This window comes from Helicoverpa armigera, chromosome 10 (genome assembly GCF_030705265.1).
Source record: "Helicoverpa armigera isolate CAAS_96S chromosome 10, ASM3070526v1, whole genome shotgun sequence".
NCBI lineage: Eukaryota > Metazoa > Arthropoda > Insecta > Lepidoptera > Noctuidae > Helicoverpa > Helicoverpa armigera.
In genome coordinates this window covers 7,714,108-7,737,243 of record NC_087129.1, presented here as the reverse complement: position 1 = coordinate 7,737,243, position 23,136 = coordinate 7,714,108, and the positions used below count along the sequence as shown (strand labels likewise).

General features: G+C 37.5%; 2 protein-coding genes and 1 non-coding gene across 3 annotated transcripts in view; all 3 read left to right on the top strand.

The window, feature by feature from the left end:
- Nucleotides 1–23,136, top strand: part of LOC110372265 (cytoplasmic dynein 2 heavy chain 1) — a 53,331-nt gene that overhangs the window by 5,842 nt on the left and 24,353 nt on the right. Inside the window, exons 16-32 of the mRNA XM_064036632.1 lie at nt 310–462; nt 947–1,159; nt 1,476–1,728; nt 1,886–2,029; nt 2,309–2,514; nt 2,789–2,904; nt 3,025–3,170; nt 3,757–3,924; nt 4,236–4,394; nt 5,585–5,715; nt 19,492–19,705; nt 20,143–20,388; nt 20,467–20,837; nt 20,949–21,090; nt 21,197–21,316; nt 21,667–21,861; nt 22,689–22,912. Coding sequence (XP_063892702.1) covers nt 310–462; nt 947–1,159; nt 1,476–1,728; nt 1,886–2,029; nt 2,309–2,514; nt 2,789–2,904; nt 3,025–3,170; nt 3,757–3,924; nt 4,236–4,394; nt 5,585–5,715; nt 19,492–19,705; nt 20,143–20,388; nt 20,467–20,837; nt 20,949–21,090; nt 21,197–21,316; nt 21,667–21,861; nt 22,689–22,912 — 3,201 coding nt within the window. The remainder of the gene's footprint in view (nt 1–309; nt 463–946; nt 1,160–1,475; nt 1,729–1,885; nt 2,030–2,308; nt 2,515–2,788; nt 2,905–3,024; nt 3,171–3,756; nt 3,925–4,235; nt 4,395–5,584; nt 5,716–19,491; nt 19,706–20,142; nt 20,389–20,466; nt 20,838–20,948; nt 21,091–21,196; nt 21,317–21,666; nt 21,862–22,688; nt 22,913–23,136) is intronic.
- On the top strand, nt 11,794–18,370 carry Lanb1 (LanB1). The gene is given in 4 exon segments (XM_021328953.3): nt 11,794–11,869; nt 11,872–12,274; nt 12,276–13,998; nt 14,000–18,370. Coding segments are annotated over 4 exon segments (5,334 nt in total). The 5' UTR covers nt 11,794–11,808; the 3' UTR covers nt 17,147–18,370.
- On the top strand, nt 22,262–22,333 carry Trnad-guc (transfer RNA aspartic acid (anticodon GUC)). Its single transcript has one exon. It is a non-coding gene; the product is annotated as a tRNA-Asp (tRNA).

Below are 23,136 nucleotides of genomic sequence, written 5' to 3'. Positions count from 1 at the left end.
CGTGATCTTAGACCTAGTTTTGATTCAAACTAGTCATCGGTTGATACTAATAGCGTATCACATGAGGAAGCCTCGCTGACCTCTTTTATCTGTTCCTGGTAAATCAACAACATAATATAAATAACTACATATACATTTAAAATCATGAGATTAACAAACACATTTCTAAAAGGAAAATGCCCTCAAGATTGCATTATTGGCTATAAAAAATATGCTAGACCTATATGAATTGGTCTCTTTGTCATTTCCGCAACACGAAATGAGGTTTTATTTTATAATTGGTGTCACAATTTTTTTTTGTGTTGGTAGTGGTTACGCTGTTCGCGTTCAGCCAGCAATAGAAGAGATCCGAGTGCAGCATTATCATCAACTTCGACGCCTGGTATCAATGCCAGCGCACTTTGTAGGAGTGCAGAACAATTTGACGGACAAACAGTCCATTTTCGCTGCGATTGTTGAAAAGTAAGTGACTCTACCATATAGACCCATGTATGTGCTGTAAGTTGTTGTTATACTTAGGTATTTGGCTTCTTGGAAAAAGTATGCTAAATGGCTAATTCAAAATGATTTAGGATCGTTTGTATGTAATTAAATTATATCGAGAACATAACCCAGATTTTATCATTGTGCGTAATTGACATATCGATACCGGAAATATAATGTAACGCAACTGACGCCGCAAACGGGGTAATCCCCGGAAAAGATTGGCGAGCAAACTCGAAAGATCGAGAGGTGTGTGAGGAGTCCTTTACCCAGCAGTGGGATCGTTGGAACCAAGAAAAAAATTGGCATAGCCAGAAGAGCAAAATGCATATATTTAGTTATTTCTTTAGGTAAAAGTGTGACTATAAACCGATGTCGTTGTGGTGTTCAAATACTAGAGGCAGCTATCATAATACTAACAAAAACCATGTACACATGTATTTATAATCTCTTTTATTCTTAGACACAGCTGGTTAGGCAACAAAGCAGTGCAACAACTAGAGTCAGCTCTCTCCTCCCTCGAAGCCACCTGTGCATCATGGACGCGACGCGCGGCGCTGGCCTGCGTGCCCGACCTGGACGCGCTGTGTCGCGAACATCTCACGCTGCCGCAGCACTGGGAGAACAACTTTAAGGCTTGTAAAGCTTATGGGCAAGCCGTCGCTAAGATGACTTTGTTAGTTCTACTTGTACTTGGATTTTAAAAAGATCAAAACTTGAACAATCTGTTTTTAATGAACTTTGAAAAGAACAAAAAATAATGTATTCTTTCAGATTTTTTGTTTGTAGTGTCCATGTGAGTAGGATTTATTTACAGCCTGACTAGCTCTTTAGTGTTACTCCCATGTTCATGAGACATGTCCCTTGCTCAGTAGTGACAATCTTGTCAGTTGTCACCGTCCCGCGAGCCCCTTTGACCATCGGATTGTCACTAACAAGCTGACCAGGCTGTACTTGAAATAAGGCAATACACAATTAATATTTTCTTTTAGCGAGGACGAAAAGATAGAATGGATATCAGTTGGCACAACAACACTTCGACGTGAATTCGAAGCTCAAGCGCGCAGTCTATGGGCGTGTCTCATGTCGTCACTGGTGGCCAGCTGCAGGTCTGATGCAGCGAGGATTGATGCATTTGTTGCCTCTGCAGCGGTCATGTTAGAGAACCAAGCTCTGCCTAAGAACGCGAAGGAACTTGCTGAAATGAGCGCTACGCAACAAGCTCTGCAACAGCAAATGCCCGAGGTAAGTTATCTGAAACAAATATAGTCATTGAACTAATTAAAATAAAATAATTAAAATAAAAAACTGGTTATAAGCTACAGAACCACAAACGCTAAAATCTACACCGAATTAATTAAACCCTACTTTCAAGTATAACTAAGTTTTTAACACTCTGTAGATGGAAGAAACAGTTGAGGCTTTAAAGCGAAAAGGCCACATGTTACGAACTTGGGGCGGAGACACATCGGTTGATAGCACTATGAAGGAATGGCAGAAGATACACGAACTGATGCTCAGTCAACAGAAGATGTTTGAGCATCAGGTAAGTTATTTTAAGATAAATTAATAGCAATACTTTATTATTCTATTCGTTGCTACATGAAAATTATCAGGGGTTACAGAACTGACTGTGTTATGCCATGCGAAAAGGACGTTATAGACTTTGCCATTTACGCGGTTTAGAAATACAAATTTTACAAGATTGCTTAGACTATAGAAACAAAATGTCATAAGTACCAAACGCCCATAGGGTACCTTTTACCGTGGCCTGTCACAAACTATATTATGTACTTGCATCTATGTACTTCTATAATTTTCTCAGGCTGAGCTAGTAAAATCCAGTTTAAGTGGTGAATGGGATAACTTAAACACCAGCATAGAAGCCTGGACCTCACGGTGGACTCAAGCTAAACCTCGTTTAGATGACACACACGGCGTCAACTATACCGAAATGCTCGATAGATGTCGCTCCGTGTTCGAAGCGCATGCGAACTGGAACAAATTCGTGGCTGACAGAGATGACCTATTGTAAGTTTTATGACGTAAAAAAGTTATCGTTATTAAAGTTAAGAAGAAATGTTTTGTTTTATGTACAAAGAAAAGTTTAAAAATATCTGTATTCTTATTTAGGTTATAATCATAAATGCTTAGATGTTTTTATTTTTAACGATTTAATTATACAATAACTGAACTGAATTAGATAAAGTATTGAATTAAGAAAGAGGGGAATGTAGAGTACTCAGAACGAGGGCTGAACTTCTAGTAAATTATAAAGATTTATAATATGACTGTATTCTTGCAGAAAAGAGTGCGAAAAGTTTCAAATGAAAGTCCAACTATCGGATACGTGGGATCAAGCTGAAAAGCTAATGACTGAATATGTCGAACTGTGGTCTCCATTCAAAGAATACAATGAAGGTAGGACTTTCAATCGTTACATTCGAACTTTATTATGAACCAGAGCTTTTACAATGCAATTTAATATTTTATCCCAATGTATTTCAAGTACCTACAACAAAAGCTTAATTTTGTTTTTAGAATTCGAATCCATCGCCGACCAAGAGTGGATAGTGTTCCAGAAAAAGATCCATCTGATAGAAGAGTTTTCAGTGAAATGGAAAGCACGTTTGGAACCATTCACCGTGCTAACATTATACATACAGCAAGAACTAGAGAAATACTCGGTAATTCTATTATTCGTATTTTATATTTATTGCTTTTAAGTAAAACATCTGTTATCATAATGTTAGTTTCATAGAGCACAAAAATAAAGTCTAAGGCAGACCACACTTCAAGTACTATTTTTTACTCAAGCCACTGTGACCTCATTTAAAACAAGTTTTATGACAGTTTATAGTTCACGATGGTCACAAAAGGTCCCGTACGTCATATCATATGTGAAACCATTATATTACGCTCTCGCTTCATACGTATTGGGGCCACATGATTTATGTGTAAAACCTGTTCGTTTCAGCGTAACTCCCGTATGTCCCATTATTTCGCTATTTATACCTCTGCGTATTGCAAGCTTAGGTACAGACATTTTGCTGCCAGTGCAATGACATCATTACACATATGTTCAAAATTAACATGAACACTTTTGATGATATCATTATGTTTTCATAGAGCCATTATTACAAAATATATCTTTTTAACATATTTTAAGAATAATGGACTCCTTCTGGTTACCAGCTGTTTTAAAAGCACCATGTCCTTTAGTTAACCGAAATAAAAAAACTTCGTCAATAATAAATATGTTTATTTTACCAGGACTTAGCACCTTTATTGAAATATCTTCGGGGCAACGAGTTTACTGAACGCCATTGGCGAGAGGTGTACAGTCTACTGGACATAGAATATAAGAAGCCTGACACTTTGCAAGTCCGAGATCTTTTGAATGCTGCAATTAATATCAAGAAACAAATAAAATCTTTACAGGTATGTATAATACAGAGACTTATGTATTATCACAGAACTCTTCTCAATTTGAAAAATGAGTGTCTGTACTATAATCACCACATGGTAAATAATGATGTTCTTTCCCCTAATGAAGCCAATATTATGGGACAGACTCGAGTCATTCCTAAACTTATTGTGTAGTTCCAATATTCTTATGTATGTTAATGTTATCGTAAAAGTATGTATCTTAACTTACGTCATAAAATGTCTGTCTACACAACATTAATATCCTGCAACTAACTCAAACAATGTATATCTTGTTATTGAATTAACACGACTATATGTTGTAGAAAATCTGCACATCTGCATCCAGCGAGTCTGCAATTCGTAATGCTCTCAACGAGCTTGAGATTTGGTTCGCCAGCGCTCGATTCAGTATCACTTATTACAACGATAAGGCGAAGCGACCCACGCCCATAGTAAAGGACTTCAAAGATATTCTCAGTAAGGTGAGTTATAAGGGTTTACTGATTTTTAATAGACTGCCAAAAAGGATTATGTTTTTCGCGAATCTTCTTGTGTTCTTGTATGTGGATTACGATAGTCAAGGTATGGTTGTGTATAATTTTAAATGTAAGCAAATAAGCATGAATAGCAAAAGCTTTAATAGTACTATTATAAATGTGTGTCTCTTCCAGACCTCGGGACTATAGAGTCCCGGATTTTTGGGAGGCGAACATGGGGCCGAAGCCAACACGCTGAAGCCCTTTTGAGACAACTTTAATGAAATGGTGACACAAAACCGACGATTATCCCTGTATACACTATAGAAATGTACCCAAGGACAATCCCCGGTTCTGTGCTAAACTATTGCTAACTATGAATGAAAACTACTTGGGCTATTGTGATGGGATGCTAATGGACTAGGAATGGGGAAACTACGGGAACTATGGCACCTGCCGATGACAATGTATTAAATACATGTTAAAATGGTAGGTGGAGACTCGCCAACTCACTTACTGGGCCCCCGGGAATCAGTCACTGAAAAGCAACAAGAGGGCAACAGGGACATGAGCATTATTATTACCTAGAAACAAAAAAAATACACTAAAGTAATCGTCTCACGGGTTACATCGTGCAATTAAAAGTAATGGGCATCGGCAAAAAATGGAATAACAAAAGTCTTAACAGCCACTTTGCTCAAACTCAGCGTCCAGCGTCAATGGTACCTTTTCATTGAGATCCGCAAAATCTGTAACTAATCTGGACGACCCAAATTCTGTATAAAAAATGAATGAGGACTGTTTCCTTTTAAAACAATGGCTTCACAGTACGCGATAGCGTGGAACTTACTCTACTATCTCGCTCTCACAGATGACCAAAACGGTTTTGTTTCAATAAAATTCCTTGAAACCACATTTTTTTGCGGGTGACGACTTTAGTTCCCAAGGCTAAAATGCCCGATAAATGGTTATCATTATTTCGCGAGGCATGGCTTCCAGCTAACTTATAGCAATGTTTGGCTCTTTGAATTATAGACCAACGGCCTTTGTAAGTCTCATACATGATTCATTTGTCTCTTATTTATTATTGATGGATGATATGGACCCAATGGACCTACCATTACTTACTTTTTTGTAAGTGGTATGATATCTGTTAATTATTTATAATCATTTCTTAAAAAAATATGTGTATGTAGATCGAAGAACAGCAATGGGTGGTATCATCATTGTCGGGCGGCGCAAACGGGACGGACGCATGCGGTGCTTGGGAGGCGCGGCTGCGGGCGGCGCGGGCGCTGCTACGTGCCACGCATCACGCGCAGCGCAGGTCAGTACCAACCCTTACAAATGTAAATCACAAAGTATAATTCTTCTATCGGGATCCTTTCGTAAATATTATTAAGCAGGTAACAATGATATTTTCAGTTTTTAAAATCTAGTACCTACAGTAGTCAGTAAGAATTTTACATATAAACATTCCATCTGGTTCTTCTCCCTAGGACCTGTATATTTGAAACATCTGACCATGTGACTATGAATTTTCATAAGTCACCATTTGAAATAACATGAAATAGGATTTATTGCTTTCCCATAATATTTTAGTGCTTAGGTTCATTTAGGATTGTCACTTAAATAGTAAATGAACCTTTATGATGAGGCTACGTCCGCTCAGCAGAGGTAACGACCTCGTTATGTACTGTAATGTGCTGTTCGATTTGCATACTGAATAAGATTTTAATGACTCGGAGTAAATACGTGTAGCTTCATAAAATTTTAAAGAATCCGCAAATCAAAAGACAAACAATCTAAACAGGGTTAAAAATAGTGATTTTAATTAGTTCGTCTTTTAGATTAGCAAAAGATATTGGACTCGTATTTTTATGACGTCACATTTAGGTAATACTACTCAGTAGAAATCGTTACAATATCACACAAGAGGCCGTCAGGCGAATTAAAGAAAACTCAGCCACTAAGGCTTGGATTAAACCTGCAGATCACACAATGAGGAGAATATTATTTCATTCACCATGGCTATTGCAGACAAATAAATGCAAGTGTTTTGAATCGAATACAAATAGCTTAATAGGTCGTTGCACGTCAAGCTTTAAGGATTTGTTTCGCCTTAACATATGGGCGACAGATGTGCCAGCTATTTTGACCGATTCCGCGTAGTTCCCGTTTTCTTGTGCTTTTTGTGTTGTGTCTGTGTACTTTGTATTGTTTTGATTATGGTTTTTGCTTAGGTACTTCCACCTAGACCTTTTAGATGTAGTTAACATCTAGTTGGTATTGTGCGTTTATATAGGCCTAGTTTTCTAACATAAATAAAATAAAACAGTTAGGTTTAATTGCTAAGTTATATTGCATTCAAAAGGTTGGCAATAATAACAACACTAGGACCCCATTGCAATCTAATAACCAACGTAGTAAAGTAGTATATAAATATTCTAAGATACAATTCAATCGCTAACTTTTATGACCATAGACAAGAAAAATAACATCTCCTAATAACTTTAGGGAATTCCCCTTTTGGCCTCAGTCACGTGTCTGTTCGGATAATGAAGAATATAACACACAAACAGTAATCTAATATCCGCGTGAATACACATGGATAGTACATGGATACATAGGTACACATACGTTTTATAGTTGCACCATGGAATACTTACTATTGCATTTAACAGCCACAACTTTACCAATAATAATTTTCTTAATTACAGCAGTTGTCAATACAATCATCGAGCATCTTCACTATCAATTTAAGCTTAAATTCAGTTACAAAATAAAACGGAAACTGTTTTAGAAGTTTTGTTAAAAAAAACAAACGGGGTGAGCTAAATAAAACCGTTTAAAAAGGCTACAAGCATATGCTTTGAAATCAGTCACATTATGGAACGGCTTTAACTTAGCAGTATTTCTCTAACTCTCTACCCATATTTGGTAAAAGCTACCTACTGCCTTATTGGCAGATAATGGCTAACAACGATAGGTTATTTTAGTTACTAATTTATGAGTAGATCTGGTCTTATTCAATCCTGACTTCAATGAAATGCTATTGTTAGTTAGTTCATAGAAGCTAAAGCATATAAAGCTATCTATGTATTAAAGTTGGTATTTCAAACTTACCTCTAAATGAATCATAATTATTTGCTGACACAAATACAGCATTTGGACTCTCTTTGACCGCAATCAGTGTAGTGCAGTAAAATGCCGATACCGTAATAACACTGCATACGCCTTCTGCCTCGCATAGTTCTGTGAGATGATGAAACTCTAAAGTGATTTCAGTTAGTTGGTACAGCAAGCTTAGATTAGCTATTGAGGATGTAAAGCTGCCCTGATAACGCGGGGTCGCTGTCCTGACGCTAACATCATTGTTATAAAATTAGGCGACAAGATAGTGCTATTTAATTGCCTACTGAAACAAGTATTCTGCTTTCAAATTATCTCTACATGCTTTAGAATTGACATATAAAAAAAAAACCGGCCAAGTGCGAGTCGGACTCGTGCACGAAGGGTTCCGTAAATTACAGTTAAATCAACCTATCTCAAAAACTATAAGAGATACTTTGATCAAACCAAAAATCGTTGAAAGAGTTAATGCATGCCTCACTTTTTTTTAGAATTTTATACCCGTAGTTATAAAAAGAGGGGGATACTTTTACGACTTTGAGCTGATATCTCAAAACCGTTCACTTTAAGAAAATGTTTTTAGAAAACTTTATATCATTTTAAAAGACCTTTCCATTGATACCCACACGGGTATGTACATCGAAAAAAAATTTCATCCCTCAGTTACATGTATGGGGGCCACCCCAATTCTTTTTACTATTTAGTGTCATATTTTTGTAGCGGTTCATACAACACATATTCCCATCAAATTTCATCACTGTAGTACTTATAGTTTCCGAGTAAATCGGCTGTGACAGACGGACAGACGGACAGACGGACAGACGGACATGACGAAACTATAAGGGTTCCGTTTTTGCCATTTTGGCTACGGAACCCTAAAAACAAGCAAGACATACTTGAAAGGGTTAGCCGAAGTATAAATAGAGGACTAGATTAGAAGATAATCGGTGAATGGAATTGATCTCCAAGTATAACAAATAGACATGACTATATCTGTAATATTATCAAATGAAAGTATTCTTGTGTCAGTGGAATGCGACACGATGTATAGAGCCCTTTCTTTGGCTTCGGTCAACGACGTACGCAGTGAGGTAATGCGTCAAACGAGAATTTTATGATTATTCCCTTCCTTGCCACACCATAAAGTCGGTGGATAATATTAGATCGCCATCCTGTTTGAAGTTTTAATTACTCTTTGATAGTAGAAAAAAAACTGTGGCTTACGAATTAATCGTTTTTAATCGAGTTAAAGAAGAGAAGAAAAACATGACCAATATCAAAATAGAGTTTCACGTGAGTTAGTTCAAACAGGAACGATCAATAATCAGGACCCAGATTCATATTTATGGTCACTAAAGGCATTGTGTAGCCTAGCCTAGTTTTCCCTTTCATTACCCCTACTTTTACAGTTTACTTACTTTTTTAGGACAAAATCGAAGCGGTAGAGCTTGTTTTACTGACCAAACCTAAAGGGGCTACTTACGTTGAAACTCGAAGTGCCTCTATTAGTAGCCGAGCTTTACCGAAACAGTATACCAAACTTTGCATTTAGACATAGCCTGTTGTAACAGTCAGTAACTAATTTTAACAGAAATAAAATAAAATGCTAAACATGTCCAGCAGCGAATGTACAGCAACAGTGCGATAATAGATCGGATCAGTAGCCAAGTGTTTATCTCGTATGAACTTTGACATCGTAACCGCCTTTTGAGAAATGAACCCTTATCGGCGGGGAAGCGTTCATTCACAGCGTTACTGTCGTGTTCTTTACGATTGTTTACCGAATTCTTGTTTATTTAATTACTTTTTATTTTTAAGAGCCCAATTTTGAGACTGATTTGAAGATCTATTGGTAGGGATCGGTTATTGTCCTTTTATTTCCATGATCCATTACCATTTTTACTTATATCTATATCTTGTTCGCTAAACAATTTTATTTACCTACCTTTTAGGTACCTCCTGTTACCTACTCTTTGTTTATCTTTGAATCCTGGCAATGAATGAAGGCGATGGGTGAACCATGAACCATCACCCAGATGAATTTTTCATTTCTTCCACTTCTGGAATTATTAAGAATCTGCTTCTGGCGGTCATCAAGTACGACGGAGGAAGAGAAAATAATAAAGCAATTCCTCCCTAATATAAATGTTACGTTAACGTTATCCGTAAATCCACAAATTAATAGTCAAATGATTTAATAGTTGAATCACGATCACGAGGTCTCATCGCGTGGGTAGGTATCGTATTGTCCTCAATGGTGATGTTTTTATAATTATACAAACCGTTTCTAGTCTTGGCACTGATAAGAGGTTATCGTCAAAACTGTTGAAATTGTAACAAGTTATCTGAATAGTTAAGGGGCCGCTAGCTATTCAATCCAACTCACCCGGTAATGACGTCATTTTATATGAATTTGAATGTACCCGAATTATAATTAGAAATGGTCTTGTACTGTCGTTATATTTATCAGTGTTCAGCTCAAGAAACAAACTAAAACGCAGAACCTATGTTCATGGCGGTAAAGCTTTACGGTATGATATTTACCACCCCTACAAAAAGCTGATGGGGCCGATGATTCATAAAATGTCAAATGAGCGACCATACAAAATGTTTTTTGTATAGCACATTGGTCTTTATATCACCGCCACGTCCTTAATTTTTTTGTATGATTCCATATAAGAGGTAACAAATTGAATTACCATTAGCTAGATATATTCGGTTCTATATTTATTGGCAATAAAAACTTTGTAGGCCTTCCACAAAGAAAAAACCAATGCTCTATTGAGAAACCGCAATGTATTCATTAGGACTAAGTATGTGCTAACAACAGTGGAACTTCTAACTAGTATAAAGGTTCTTGTTTCACACGAGGTATGTTAGGAGATGCATAGATAAAAGATTTCTTGTAATTTTTTTTTCATTAGTATATTGTTATCATATTTTAGAAAGCTACCTATGATATGATAGAGTGTTTAATTAATCTGGGATTTGTGAATTTTCATTGATTCTAATGAGGGCACCAAAATTATTCTAGTCTTGAATCTGATTACTGATTTAGTTATGTGAACCATAGAGTAGCAACCTTTTCACAGTGTGTAGGCACATTGTAGAATTGAAGCGTACACAAATCTCTTTTGTCCAGATCATTAAACAGCTCCGGGGTCCTTTATTTGAGTTTATTGCTTTTTACGGGCACTGTCGAATTACACAAACTGTTAGGATTTGTGAAACCACGTTACCTTCATTAGAAACTCCGTCTTCTCTATGACAATAGGTAACTATATTGTGTTGTTTAGATGCTAGGAATGTAGGGATTCCTAAAACTCAAATTACCCTTTAAAACGGTATCATAGATTAGCAAAGAAATAACTTACAAACTGTTGAAATACATAGAAATACTTAATACTGGTGTGCTTCTTTTTGGTCTGGGTGGTCGGGTCATTTAGATCGCGAATGTATTATCAGCGGCGGATGTGTAGGGCGGAAGGCCGGCTCTGACGAAGCGAGTGGCCGTATCGGACACAGCGTGAAATAACCGAAAGAGTTTAATACTCGCATGTTTATAATTTATTGTTCATCATTAACGACTTATAAAGTCAAGTCTCAAACTAAAAAGTTGGGTTGCTACTTATGGATAAGCCAAAAATTGGATGTTAGACAACACACAAAACTAAGTTGTACTTGCTTAAGTAATATTCAGTCGTCAGGTGAGATTACAAGGAAGCTTGTTGCCATAATAATGACCAAAACAAAAATCCAAAATGCTATGTTATTTTGTTGCTTAGTGCCCGATTCGGAGAACGGCACGAGCGAGGCGTGCGGGCGGGGCGGTCGTCGCCTCGCACAGGGCCGCATTCCACATAAGAAATACCGGTTTTTCCTACGTGAGCTTTAAATTAAGCTCCAAACAAAATGGTAGACGTTAGTTAACTTCGACTATTCGCAAAAGAAAAAGTAAAATAATTATGATAAAAGTTATCTGTGTGTAAAACTGGTGATAATTAAACAATTATAGAATGTATTTAGATCTCCGTTTTTTATAGATGTCGCTATTTGATGCTTCCGGATATGTAAACTTAAAAATAGGATCAATTATAACAAGGCCCATTAATGACATACGGATAAACCCTGTTAGAACTTTTATGCATTCAGCAAATATTTGTTTGGTCTCAAGTTCGGTCCTGTGTATGTAGGGCAGCGGGTAGGCGGGGGTGTGCGGCAGCGCGAGTGTCTCGGCCCAAAGCGGCAACCAGTGCAGTAAGCGGCGCGCGGAGAGCCGGACCGCGCCATGGCTCTGCGCGCTTTGTTTATCTTCTCGGCGCTTATCGCCGGCGGCGCCGCTGTGTACAGCAGGAGCGCGACCTCCGCGCCAACCCCAGCCTTTACGATCGTTCGTGTGAACTAAGCTCCTGTTACCCGGCCACAGGCAACCTGCTCATTGGCCGTGAATCGAGACTCTTCGCATCCTCCACGTGTGGTGGAATGGGACGTGAACGTTACTGCATTGTGTCGCATTTGGAACCAAAAAAATGCTTTTGGTGTGATTCAACCAACAGCACCATTCACAATCCTTTTCTAAATCATCGGATTCAAAACATTATCTACAAATACTATCCGGGAACACGAACCAAATCCTGGTGGCAGTCTGAAAATGGCAAAGAAAATGTGACCGTACAACTGAATATGGAAGCTGAATTTCATCTTACGCATTTGATAATACAATTCAAAACTTTTCGACCTGCTGCTATGTTGGTAGAGGGTCTTTGACTTTGGAAAAACTTGGCGCGTGTATCGATACTTTGCCCACAATTGCGATGATTATTTCCCTGGTGTACCGAAGCATACGCAGCGCTCTTTGACCGAAGTGGTTTGTGAATCGCGTTACTCTGGCGTATCTCCATCAACAGAAGGTGAAGTGATATTCAGAGTCTTGCCACCAAATATAAACGTGACCAACCCTTACTCGGAAGAAGTGCAAAATTTATTACGGATGACCAATCTTCGAATAAATTTCACAAAACTGCATACTCTGGGTGATGATAAACTGGATAATCGGGCTGAAATACAAGAGTATTATTATTCCATTTATGAAATGACAGTTAGAGGATCTTGTTCCTGTTATGGGCACGCATCTCGTTGCTTACCAATGCCAGGAGTAGAATCGAAAAACAATATGGTACACGGACGCTGTGAATGTACGCATAATACTCGTGGCCTGAACTGTGAATACTGTGAGGACTTTTACAATGACCTTCCGTGGCAACCTGCAGTTGGCAAAACTTCCAATGCTTGTAAGAGGTGCACATGTAATAATCATGCAACAACTTGTCATTTCGACCCTGCAGTTTACAATAAAACGGGCAAAATAAGTGGAGGTGTTTGTGATAATTGTCAGCATAATACTATGGGTGTAAATTGCGAACGTTGTAAACCGAAGTTTTATAAAGACCCTAACTTAGATATCCAGAGTCCAGATATATGTAAAGCTTGCGACTGCGATCCAGAAGGCTCAACAGATAAAGAAATACTTTGTGATGATGAAACAGATGTTGCCAACAACAAAACAGCAGGGCGCTGTCTTTGCAAGAAATACGTTGACGGGCCGAGGTGTGATAGATGTAGTGAAGGGTATTGGAACTTTGATCCTCTTAATCCTGAGGGATGTGAGTCTTGTACTTGTAATAACTTAGGTACAGTCAACGAAAGGGGATGCGATGCAGAAACTGGCAAATGTTTCTGCAAACGACACGTTATTGGAAGAAATTGTGATCAGTGTTTACCCGAATTTTACGGGTTGTCGGACAGTGATGATGGTTGTCAACCTTGTGATTGCGATGTTGGTGGTTCATTTGACCGGGATTGTGATGTGATTACAGGACAGTGTAAATGTCGACCAAATGTTTCTGGTCGTCGTTGTGATCAACCTATACAAAACTTCTTTGTTGGAGCGCTCGATGCAATTGTTATTGAAGGTGAATCAAGTCAATGTGATTCTCAAATAGATGATAACGCTATTCAAAGTCAGTTGTGCCATGTTGTCATCAGGGAAAACTATCCAGACGGTAGGAAGGAGACATGGACCGGGCCTGGTTTTATGAAACTGCCTGAAAGTAGCACACTTGTTTTTATAGTTAATAATTTAGATACAACAATGAATTATAACGTATTAATAAGATATGAGCCGCAGTCACCTGTCAGTTGGGAAGAGGCAACCATATTAGTTAAAAGACCATTCCCGATTGATCCAAACTCCGCGTGTGCAAACGTTCAACCAGAAGATGATACTTTATATACTACTTTGCCGGCAAATCAACGTAGTGTATTAGTAACCCCACCAGTATGCTTAGAAAAAGGCAGGAAAACCGAAATTCGCATTTATTTAGGACGTCAAGACGGACATTCTCCAAATTCAAGAGCATCAATATTGATAGATTCTATTGTTCTTATTCCATCTTTCAATGATGTTCCATTTTATCAATACTAGTAACAACCCAATGAGAGAAGAATTCGATAGGTTTAATTGCGGCGATCCCTATTATTATGACTTGAATAGAAAATGTTCCTGAAATATGTAAAAATATCATGCTAGTATTGGCTTCTACATCAGAAACGGGTCTCAATCTTGTCAGTGTGACCCTACTGGATCCAAGAGCCATCAATGTGATCAATATACTGGTTATTGTCAATGTGTTGAAAATATAGTTGGGGCTAGATGCGATCGTTGCGCACCCGGAACATATGGATTCAGCAAGTTTGGATGTAAGCGCTGTGACTGTAATAGTATAGGCTCTCTCGATAACTTCTGCGATGCAACAAGTGGACAGTGTAAATGTAGAGCAAATACGTATGGGCGAGCTTGTGACTTATGCCAGCCTGGCTATTTCAATTTCCCCAATTGTCAACAATGTGATTGTAATGGACACGCCATCGAATGTGACGATAAAACAGGAGCGTGTAGAGAATGCACAGACTTTACTGAAGGACACCGTTGTGAAAGATGCATTGAAGGATATTATGGTGATCCAAGATTAGGCATTGACATACCTTGTAGATCATGTCCATGCCCTGGAGTTGTAGGTGATCCTAATAAGAGCAGCCATGCTGATCGTTGTGAATTAGATCCCGAGTCAAAGGATGTTGTCTGTGAATGTAAAGAAGGCTATGCTGGACCTCTGTGTGATGTCTGCGCTGACAACTATTATGGAGATCCAATAAAAGGAACCTGTGAACAGTGTGAATGTAGTGAAAACATAGATATAACTAAACCTGGAAACTGTGATCCTTACTCAGGCAAGTGTCTACAGTGCCTTCATAACACTGCAGGTGATCATTGCGAAGTGTGCGCTGAAGGATATTACGGAAATGCTTTGGAGAAGACATGTTACCCATGTAATTGTTCTGAATTGGGCACTAACTTTACAATAGGCAATTGTGACAGAAATACCGGCCAGTGCCCATGTTTCAAAAATGTGATGGGCATTAATTGTGATCAATGTACTGAAAATCATTGGAGAATAGCATTAGGCACTGGTTGTGATCCTTGCGAATGCGATCCTATTGGGTCATTATCACCACAGTGTAATCCATACATAGGAAAATGTGAATGTAAACCAGGTCATGGAGGTAGACAGTGTGACCAGTGTCAAGAAAATCATTGGGGTATTCCAAGTGTTGAATGCTATGAATGTGATTGTGACTTATATGGTTCTGTATCACGCCAATGCATGCGAGAAAATGGCTCATGTATTTGCAAACCAGGAATCGGTGGATATAAATGCGATATGTGTGCTAGAGGCTATTTAGGTGAAGCCCCAAGATGCTACGCATGCGGCGAATGCTTCGACAATTGGGATAGATTGATCAACGACTACCAAATACAAACAGAGTACGCTATTGGAAATGCTAGTAAAATCAAAGTTGTGGGTGCTACTGGAGCCTACACAAGAGACTTTGATGAAATGACCAAAAAACTTTCTGAAGTAGAAAATATGCTTGCCAGTGCAAAACAAGGACAGACGACAGTAAAAGATTTAATGTCCAATGTGACAAGCCTGCAAAACCTTTTGGCCGAAGCGGACAAGAAAGTTAAAGATAGTAATGAAAATCTCAATGCCCTAACATCTAAAATCAGTCTCGGAAATGTTACTTTAGAAGGCTTAAGAGCAAGTATTGATCATCTTAAGAGTAAAACTACTGACCTAGGTAATAACGCTACAAAATTGCAAGAAGCTAATTTAGAAGGTGCACTTAATCTAACGCGTGAAGCCAAACAAAGAGCCGTCAAAGCTGCAGACGACGCTGAAAACGTACAAACAGTGATTGCAAATACAGACCGACAAATAAAAAATACAGATAGGCTAATTGAAATACAATACGCCAACTTCAATAACACCCAAAACGAAAATGACAAAAAGTTAGATGATATTCGAGATCAACTATCAAAACTGGAATCACAAATGCCAAAACTCAATGAAAAAATGTGTGGTCAAGAAAGTGATACTTGTGATATTTGTGGTGGCGCCGGATGTGGAAAATGTGGTGGGATATCTTGCGACCAAGGAGCTGTTACTAAAGCTGAACAAGCTTTAGATTTTGCAAACAAGACCGAATATAGAATAAAAGAACATGAACTCACTGCCGAGGATTTGTTTAAATTAATTTCTCAAGTTAAACAAGATACTGTGGATGTCAGATCTAGAGCAAAAGACTTATCTGGTAAAGCACAACATTTTAAAACATCAGCAGAAAGAGTTACAAATGAAAGCCAAGAATTAACTTCTGAATTAAAAGAATTTCTTTCAAACACGTCCAACACTCCAGCAGATGTTAGAACTCTGGCAAATGAAATACTCAACTTATCCATTAGTATAGAGCCCAAAGAAATAACGGAACTGTCTCAGCGCATCAATGCATCGGTATCACAGCTGACAAACATTGAAAATATAATTGCAGAAACTAAACCTGACTTAGAACGAGCTAAGGCTTTGAAGCTAAATGCTACTACCGTAAATAAAGCTGCAAACTTAACTTTAGAGATGGCAAATAAGGTATTGGACGCTTTAGACGAAGCACAGGCAGCTCAAGATGCTGCAGAAAATGCAATTGCTAAAGCCAATAATGATATTGAAGCAGCCAAAAATGACTTAGTGCCTATAGCGACTGAAACTGAACAAGCGCAGAAACAAGCAAATGAGACAAAAGAAGAAGTTGAAGGTTTGCGCTTGCGTCTTTCTGATTTACAGAAGGACATTTTGAAAATAGAAAGTGACGCAGAGCAAGTGAAACAAGAAGCCAGTGATGTTGTGACGCGCGCTGAAAGTGCTGAGCAATCAGCAAGGCAATTGAGACAAGATTTCAAACACACCAATATGTCTCTGGCTGAACGTGCAAGTCAGACCTCAAACTCAAGAGAAAAAGCGCAATTCTTACTAAAACGTGCTACTAAGCTAGCTAGTGACACTCAGTCCCAGCTGAAGCTTCTAGCTAACATGGAAGTTCTGTATAATGATTATAATGAGCAGTTAAATACATTAGAAAAGGAAATCGGTGAGCTCAATACTCAAATGAACTATTACCTGTCTGAAATCACAAAGCGGTCTGACAACTACAGGTCATGCACAACGTAAAAACTCATCTTGTTGTCGGCGGAATTGTAGCTGCAGTTATTATTAACTGATATTTTCTGATTATTGTTACTGTTTCCATTTGTGCCATATTGCTGTGAGTTTCACAATGTTAATCATTGTTCGTTATAATAGTAAAGTATGTAGTCTAACTACATGTGTCTGTATTATATTGCAAAGAAGTGTGGGTTGTAAACGAAGGTAACAAGATAATGCTTTTCTTAAAATTTGGTCGTTGTAATTAAATTTTACATTTTCAATGTTTTTTTTTCACATATTATGTTAAAAATAATTTTATATTGTACATGCATACAATTGCTTCGACATTTTTATCATCTTAATAAATAATATTGTTTTAATATAATCAAGAGCAATAATAATGTGTTTTGATTTCCAGTGAGTGGCACCAACAAATTACTTGTGTTAGAATAAATTGATGAATTAGCTTCAGAATTAATATTCAAGAAAATGATTAAGTTCATCAACAAAATTAGTGGTAATCGATTGTAAGTTATAAATATATTTTGTATGTTTATTTAGACAAATATTCCAAAGAAAATAGTCACTATTACTTATGTAGTGGCATATCAATTTGTATCTAAACTGTAAACCTTTGTGTAATTCAGAAAAGATAGTTCTCTACAACTAATGTTAATTATAGGTAATTTATGAGCATTATATTATGTTTTGTGCTGTTTTCTTCCATGAAATATATTTCTGTGTGTATGTATGAAATATTTTATATAGATTGTATTTACATAAACTAACAGTACGTAGGTATTGTACTGAAAAAGTAGCAATACTGGTTACATCGTGCTATAATAAGTAATAATATTTTATAATGCGTAGGACATCGTGTTCAATAGTGATTTTGGATCTTGTATTTTTTACGTATGACTCGTATTGTTAAATACCGTTTGTGTTCAATAGGCACGGAGAACAAATCTGTTAAAAAAGGGAATTCATTCAGCAGCTAGTTTCTTTTACATTTTAAGCTTATATGTATGATTGTATTTTCTTATGTATTTACAGTTTTGTCTTGATTTACAAATATATTGTTTAAGTAGAGTTTGTGGAGTGCACAGCATGCATTTAAACATTGAGATAGTTTCTTTGATTCCAAACATTTAGTCATAATATTGCATTTGAGACGCTATTCTTTATTTCCTATGATATTGTAATATACGAGGCACCAATACTTAATTGTTAATAAAATATTGCCATAAATTGTTTTTTGTTTTAATTTATTAAACATATATCTGAGACAACACCTTTTTATGTATGTAGTAAGTATATAAACTACATTGTTACCCATCAACAAATTGATTTAGTAAATTATACACCATGGCCACATAATAGGATTGTGTGATTCGTTAGTTAATTATTATCACAGCTTCATACAAACTTATCAGCGTTGACAATGTCGCAGGTCAAAAGCAGAAGGCATTAGTTGGTAGATAATTGTATGTTTTTGGCAGCAACAATCTATGATCTATTTCAACCAAATTGTCTAATGTTATTAATGTTAACTAGGTATGTGCTTGAGTAGTAGTTGTATTTTAAAAAGAATTGCTCTACTTTAACTGCTTTGCAAGCCCGAATAAAAACTTTGCTATGTAGCAAAATCGGAGCAGGATTAGTATTTCAAACAAACAAACAGACTATCTCTTTAACTTTATAAGTAATATTTGACCCCTTCCGTCCTCATCTCATGAAGACCCTATTCTTTTATAATGTCGGTACCTAATACTCTGCATCTAGCAAAAACATCAAAAGGTTGCTAGTGATTTTTGTCTAATAGGAAACAATGTCTAGTCGAAAATTCGCACATTCTAGTAGCGAGTAGAGTTTGGTAAAGAATAGCTAATACAACACTTGCTTAGATGGACTTTACACAAGTTATTTTAATGTCTACCATCTACACTGAGTCATCATATTTGTTTTACTACAATATGATGAATCAAATTATAACAACCATAAACAGCTGACATGAGTTCATGTTGAAAGACATGAGTGATTATTTTTATAGTAGGACTACCAGACGAATAGTACTAAGCTTTTTATTATGCCTTGATATATAGGGCCTCTTGACTACTGTATAGTGTTATAGTTCCGACCCTCAAGTTGAACTGAAATATCGACTATAGTACCTCTTACTAGACCAACGAGGCTAGAAGCAGAAACTTTAGAAAATAACGATCTTAAGATATAGGTACATCTTCACAACACAATGATATGGTGCAATTGGTTTAAGATTCTCATCAGACCAGTTACAGCCAGGACTGGATTTCCTGTCCTCCTAATCCCAAACACGGAGTATTAGATTAACCTGACGTTTTTAATTTCAGATGGTTATACTTAGAACCGATACTCTCTAACGATGATGGCGAATTAGGAATCAAGTTCAGAAAAGTAGACCAGGGGTTCAGACAAGTGACTCGCATCTTAGAAGCTGATCCTAGGCTATCTGCACTACTACAGTCTTCGAGACTCCAGCCTATGCTGGATTCGATATCTGAGCAGCTTCTTGCTTGCCAATCGGCTTTGAATCTTTATATTGATGTAAGTATATCACACTATTCCAAAAAAATAATGTCTCTAAACTAACCCAAGGAATAGTCTCAGGTTGCATAAGATGAGGAAGACCTTTATTCTACAGCGAGACATCACAGGCTTAAAATAATAATAAACCGGAAACTGCTCCTGTCCTGTGTGCACACAACCCATAAATAGTCGAATGTAATTACAACGAATGGAGTTAATAGTCGCAGATCAAGTTTGGTTACGTACTTATGTCTCATGTGTTGGCAATAGGTAGGCAGTTTTTATTTACATGACATCATCTGTTAAGCTGACTCGATAGGCTAACAACTTAAACGAAATCATGCTTCACTCCATAGGTACATATGCAATTGCAAAATTAATTACGATTGTAGGTACAGACTCATTAGGTTTCTGGGGGATAATGTTTTAAAGTAGCTTTTAAATTGTGTTTCTAGGAGAAACGTTCTGTATTTCCGAGGCTATATTTCCTGAGCGATGACGATTTGTTGGAGTTGCTCGGCCAAGCCCGAGCTGGTGCCGAAGGAAGAGAAGCTGTAATGCAAACTCATCTCAAAAAACTCTTTCCGGGAATCACGGGAGTGCGCCTCGGTCCCGGTGATATGTCTATTACAGCATTATGTACCCATTACGGCGAGACATTCCAACTAGACCACCCAGTCGATATCGACTGCCCCGTCGAGGTAAATTTTATTCGTAAGCTCATTTATAAATAAACAATGAAGCAAATACTTACATTCTCAATTATTTTAACATTATAGATATGGTTAAAGAATTTAGAAGCTGAGATGCGTTCTTCATTAAAGAGCATGACCTTAAAGTGCATAGTTACAAATTCGCTACAAGAGCAAGATCCATTTTCGCTACCAACGCAAATACTGTGCCTCGCGCAAAACATACGGTTTACGGAGCAAGCCGAAAAAGCCATTACTTCTAAAGAATTGCACAAATTAAAAGCGAATATTGAAAAGGAGAATTTGTACTACGCTTCTGCCGAAATAGAGGACGAAAGTGAGCGACGTAAAAGACAGGCGCTCATATTACAATGCGCTCATTATTTGTCCGTCATCAGAATTCTCATAGACAGCAATATCGTGTCAACTAGCGACTGGCTTTGGCAAAAACAGTTGAGGTTGGTAAAATAATGCTTAGGCGATCAATCATTATAAGTGATTTGCTTTTTTTTTCAAGTTTCAGTCTGCCATCACTTAAGTAGATAATACAAATAACATGCTGTTTACAGATTTTATGTGCTAAATACGAAGGAAGTCGTGGCAAAAATGGGTCTAGCTCAGATATCATATTCGTACGAGTACCTCGGTGTCAACACGGGACAGTTTGTGCGCACAGAACTCGCTGACGACTGCTTTTTCATTTTAACTCAGGTAACTTATTTTTATACATAGTTTTATATTATTTAATTAATTTAAATTTTAAAACAGAATGTTTAAGGAGTTCTCCTACTTTAATATATTCATGTGTTAATTCCAGTCCCTTCATTTGGGCTTAGTCGGAAACCCTTTCGGTCCAGCGGGAACCGGCAAGACGGAATCAGTTAAAGCATTGGGTGGCCTAGTGGGTCGTCTGGTGTTGATCTTCAATTGTGATGAGGTAACATTTTATTTGCATGTAAATTATGTCTATGTTAGGTTATTATAGGTATTCATTACTTGTTAATAGGGTTATACTCTTCTAAATGGGAGATTTAAAATAAAAAATGGGGATTTTTTTAAGTATGTGTAATATTACAGCCAATAGGTATATCATTCTTCTGTTAGCCTGTAAGCCTTGTTTAAAATGTATTAATAATTTTGTTTTTTTATCTTTAATAACTTGCTAGACAACTGGTCCTGGCAGCATTCGGTTGAATAAAAACTGACCCCAACTCGGGAAAAGGCTAGGCAGATTTCATTTCATTGTAAATTGATATATATGTAAAATGCACGTTAATAATATTACAGGCGATGGATGCCGAATGTATGGGTCGTTTACTAAGCGGGCTCGCTTTATGCGGCGCGTGGGGCTGTTTCGACGAGTTCAACCGTTTGGCGGCTCACACGCTAGCTGCCGTGTCTCATCAGCTGTCCTCGTTGCTGTCTGCTACTACTGACAGAACTGCTGGATCAGAACCCACTGCTGTGCTTAATGGGAAACATGTGAGATTCCGACCGCGACCTATCCATCTGTTTTGGTTACTAGAAATAGGAATACAACATTATTTTTATGATGTCAAAATTCAACTGATATTACTATTTAACTATTTGTGAAATTTAAACTGTTGCCGTATGTAATGGTAACAATTTTAGCTTATGCTTTGTTATTTTTCTCATTTTTATTTTGATTGGATTCTTGCTGTCGTTTATCTTGTCATTAGAAAACCAATTCAGGTGATTATAGTTAATCTTCCGTCATCCACACTCAGGAGTGTTAAAAAGAATCTTATTACATGAAGTTATTTATCGAGCTGCAAGTGTAGTCATAATCTGAATTTAAAGTTGAATAAGATAAAATAATAATTTATCACTACAACCTCGTTATTTCACCAGTCTCGACAAGTCTTCGGTAGTATAGTGGTAAGTATCCCCGCCTGTCACGCGGGAGACCGGGGTTCGATTCCCCGCCGGAGAGAATCTTTTTTGCTCAATTTTGTATTTATCCTTGATGATGGATAAATAATACTTACTCTTTTGTTATTTTTATCGCATTTACTCTAATAATAATAATTTACGGTGGTACCTTGGACCCTGTGCCCGATATCGGTGGCAACCTATTTTTTATATTTCTAAATGTTTTTTATTTTTATATTTAATATTTAAAAATGTAAAATCTATGTTCAAAAATAAATAATTTACGGTGGGAGTAAATCGGTAGGTAGGTATTTGTGTCCATTATTAGAGAAAATCTATATAGGTAGATCTTGGTTAGGTATATGTATGTAGGTACAATTTCTTTACATAATCTTGTATGCCCATAACCATTCCAGGTGCGTGTATCAGAATGGTGCGGGGTGGCTGCGACCATGAACCCCGCGGGTCGTGGCTATGGGGGCCGGCGTACGTTACCGGCTGCATTACAACGCGTAATGCGGCCCGTGGCCATGTTACAACCACGCCCCGATGTATTGGCGGCGCATCTACTGGCTGCGGCTTGTGTGCCTGATGCTGAGATACTCGCTAAGGATCTGCATGATGTCTTTAGTTTAGCTAGGTATGTGATGACTGGGTTTTTTTTTCGATTGGAAATCATCAAATAACTCCTCCCGCTGTGGGTTAGCAATTAGGCGTACTTACTGACTAAAACACATCATGTTCCCCCGTAGGCCATTTATGTACCAGGGCAGCGGTAACTCTTTCGAACAATCATCCAGCAGATGACTGGGACCTTTCAGCGAGCTTGCAGCTATCCCGCAGATGACTGGGACCTTTTAGCGA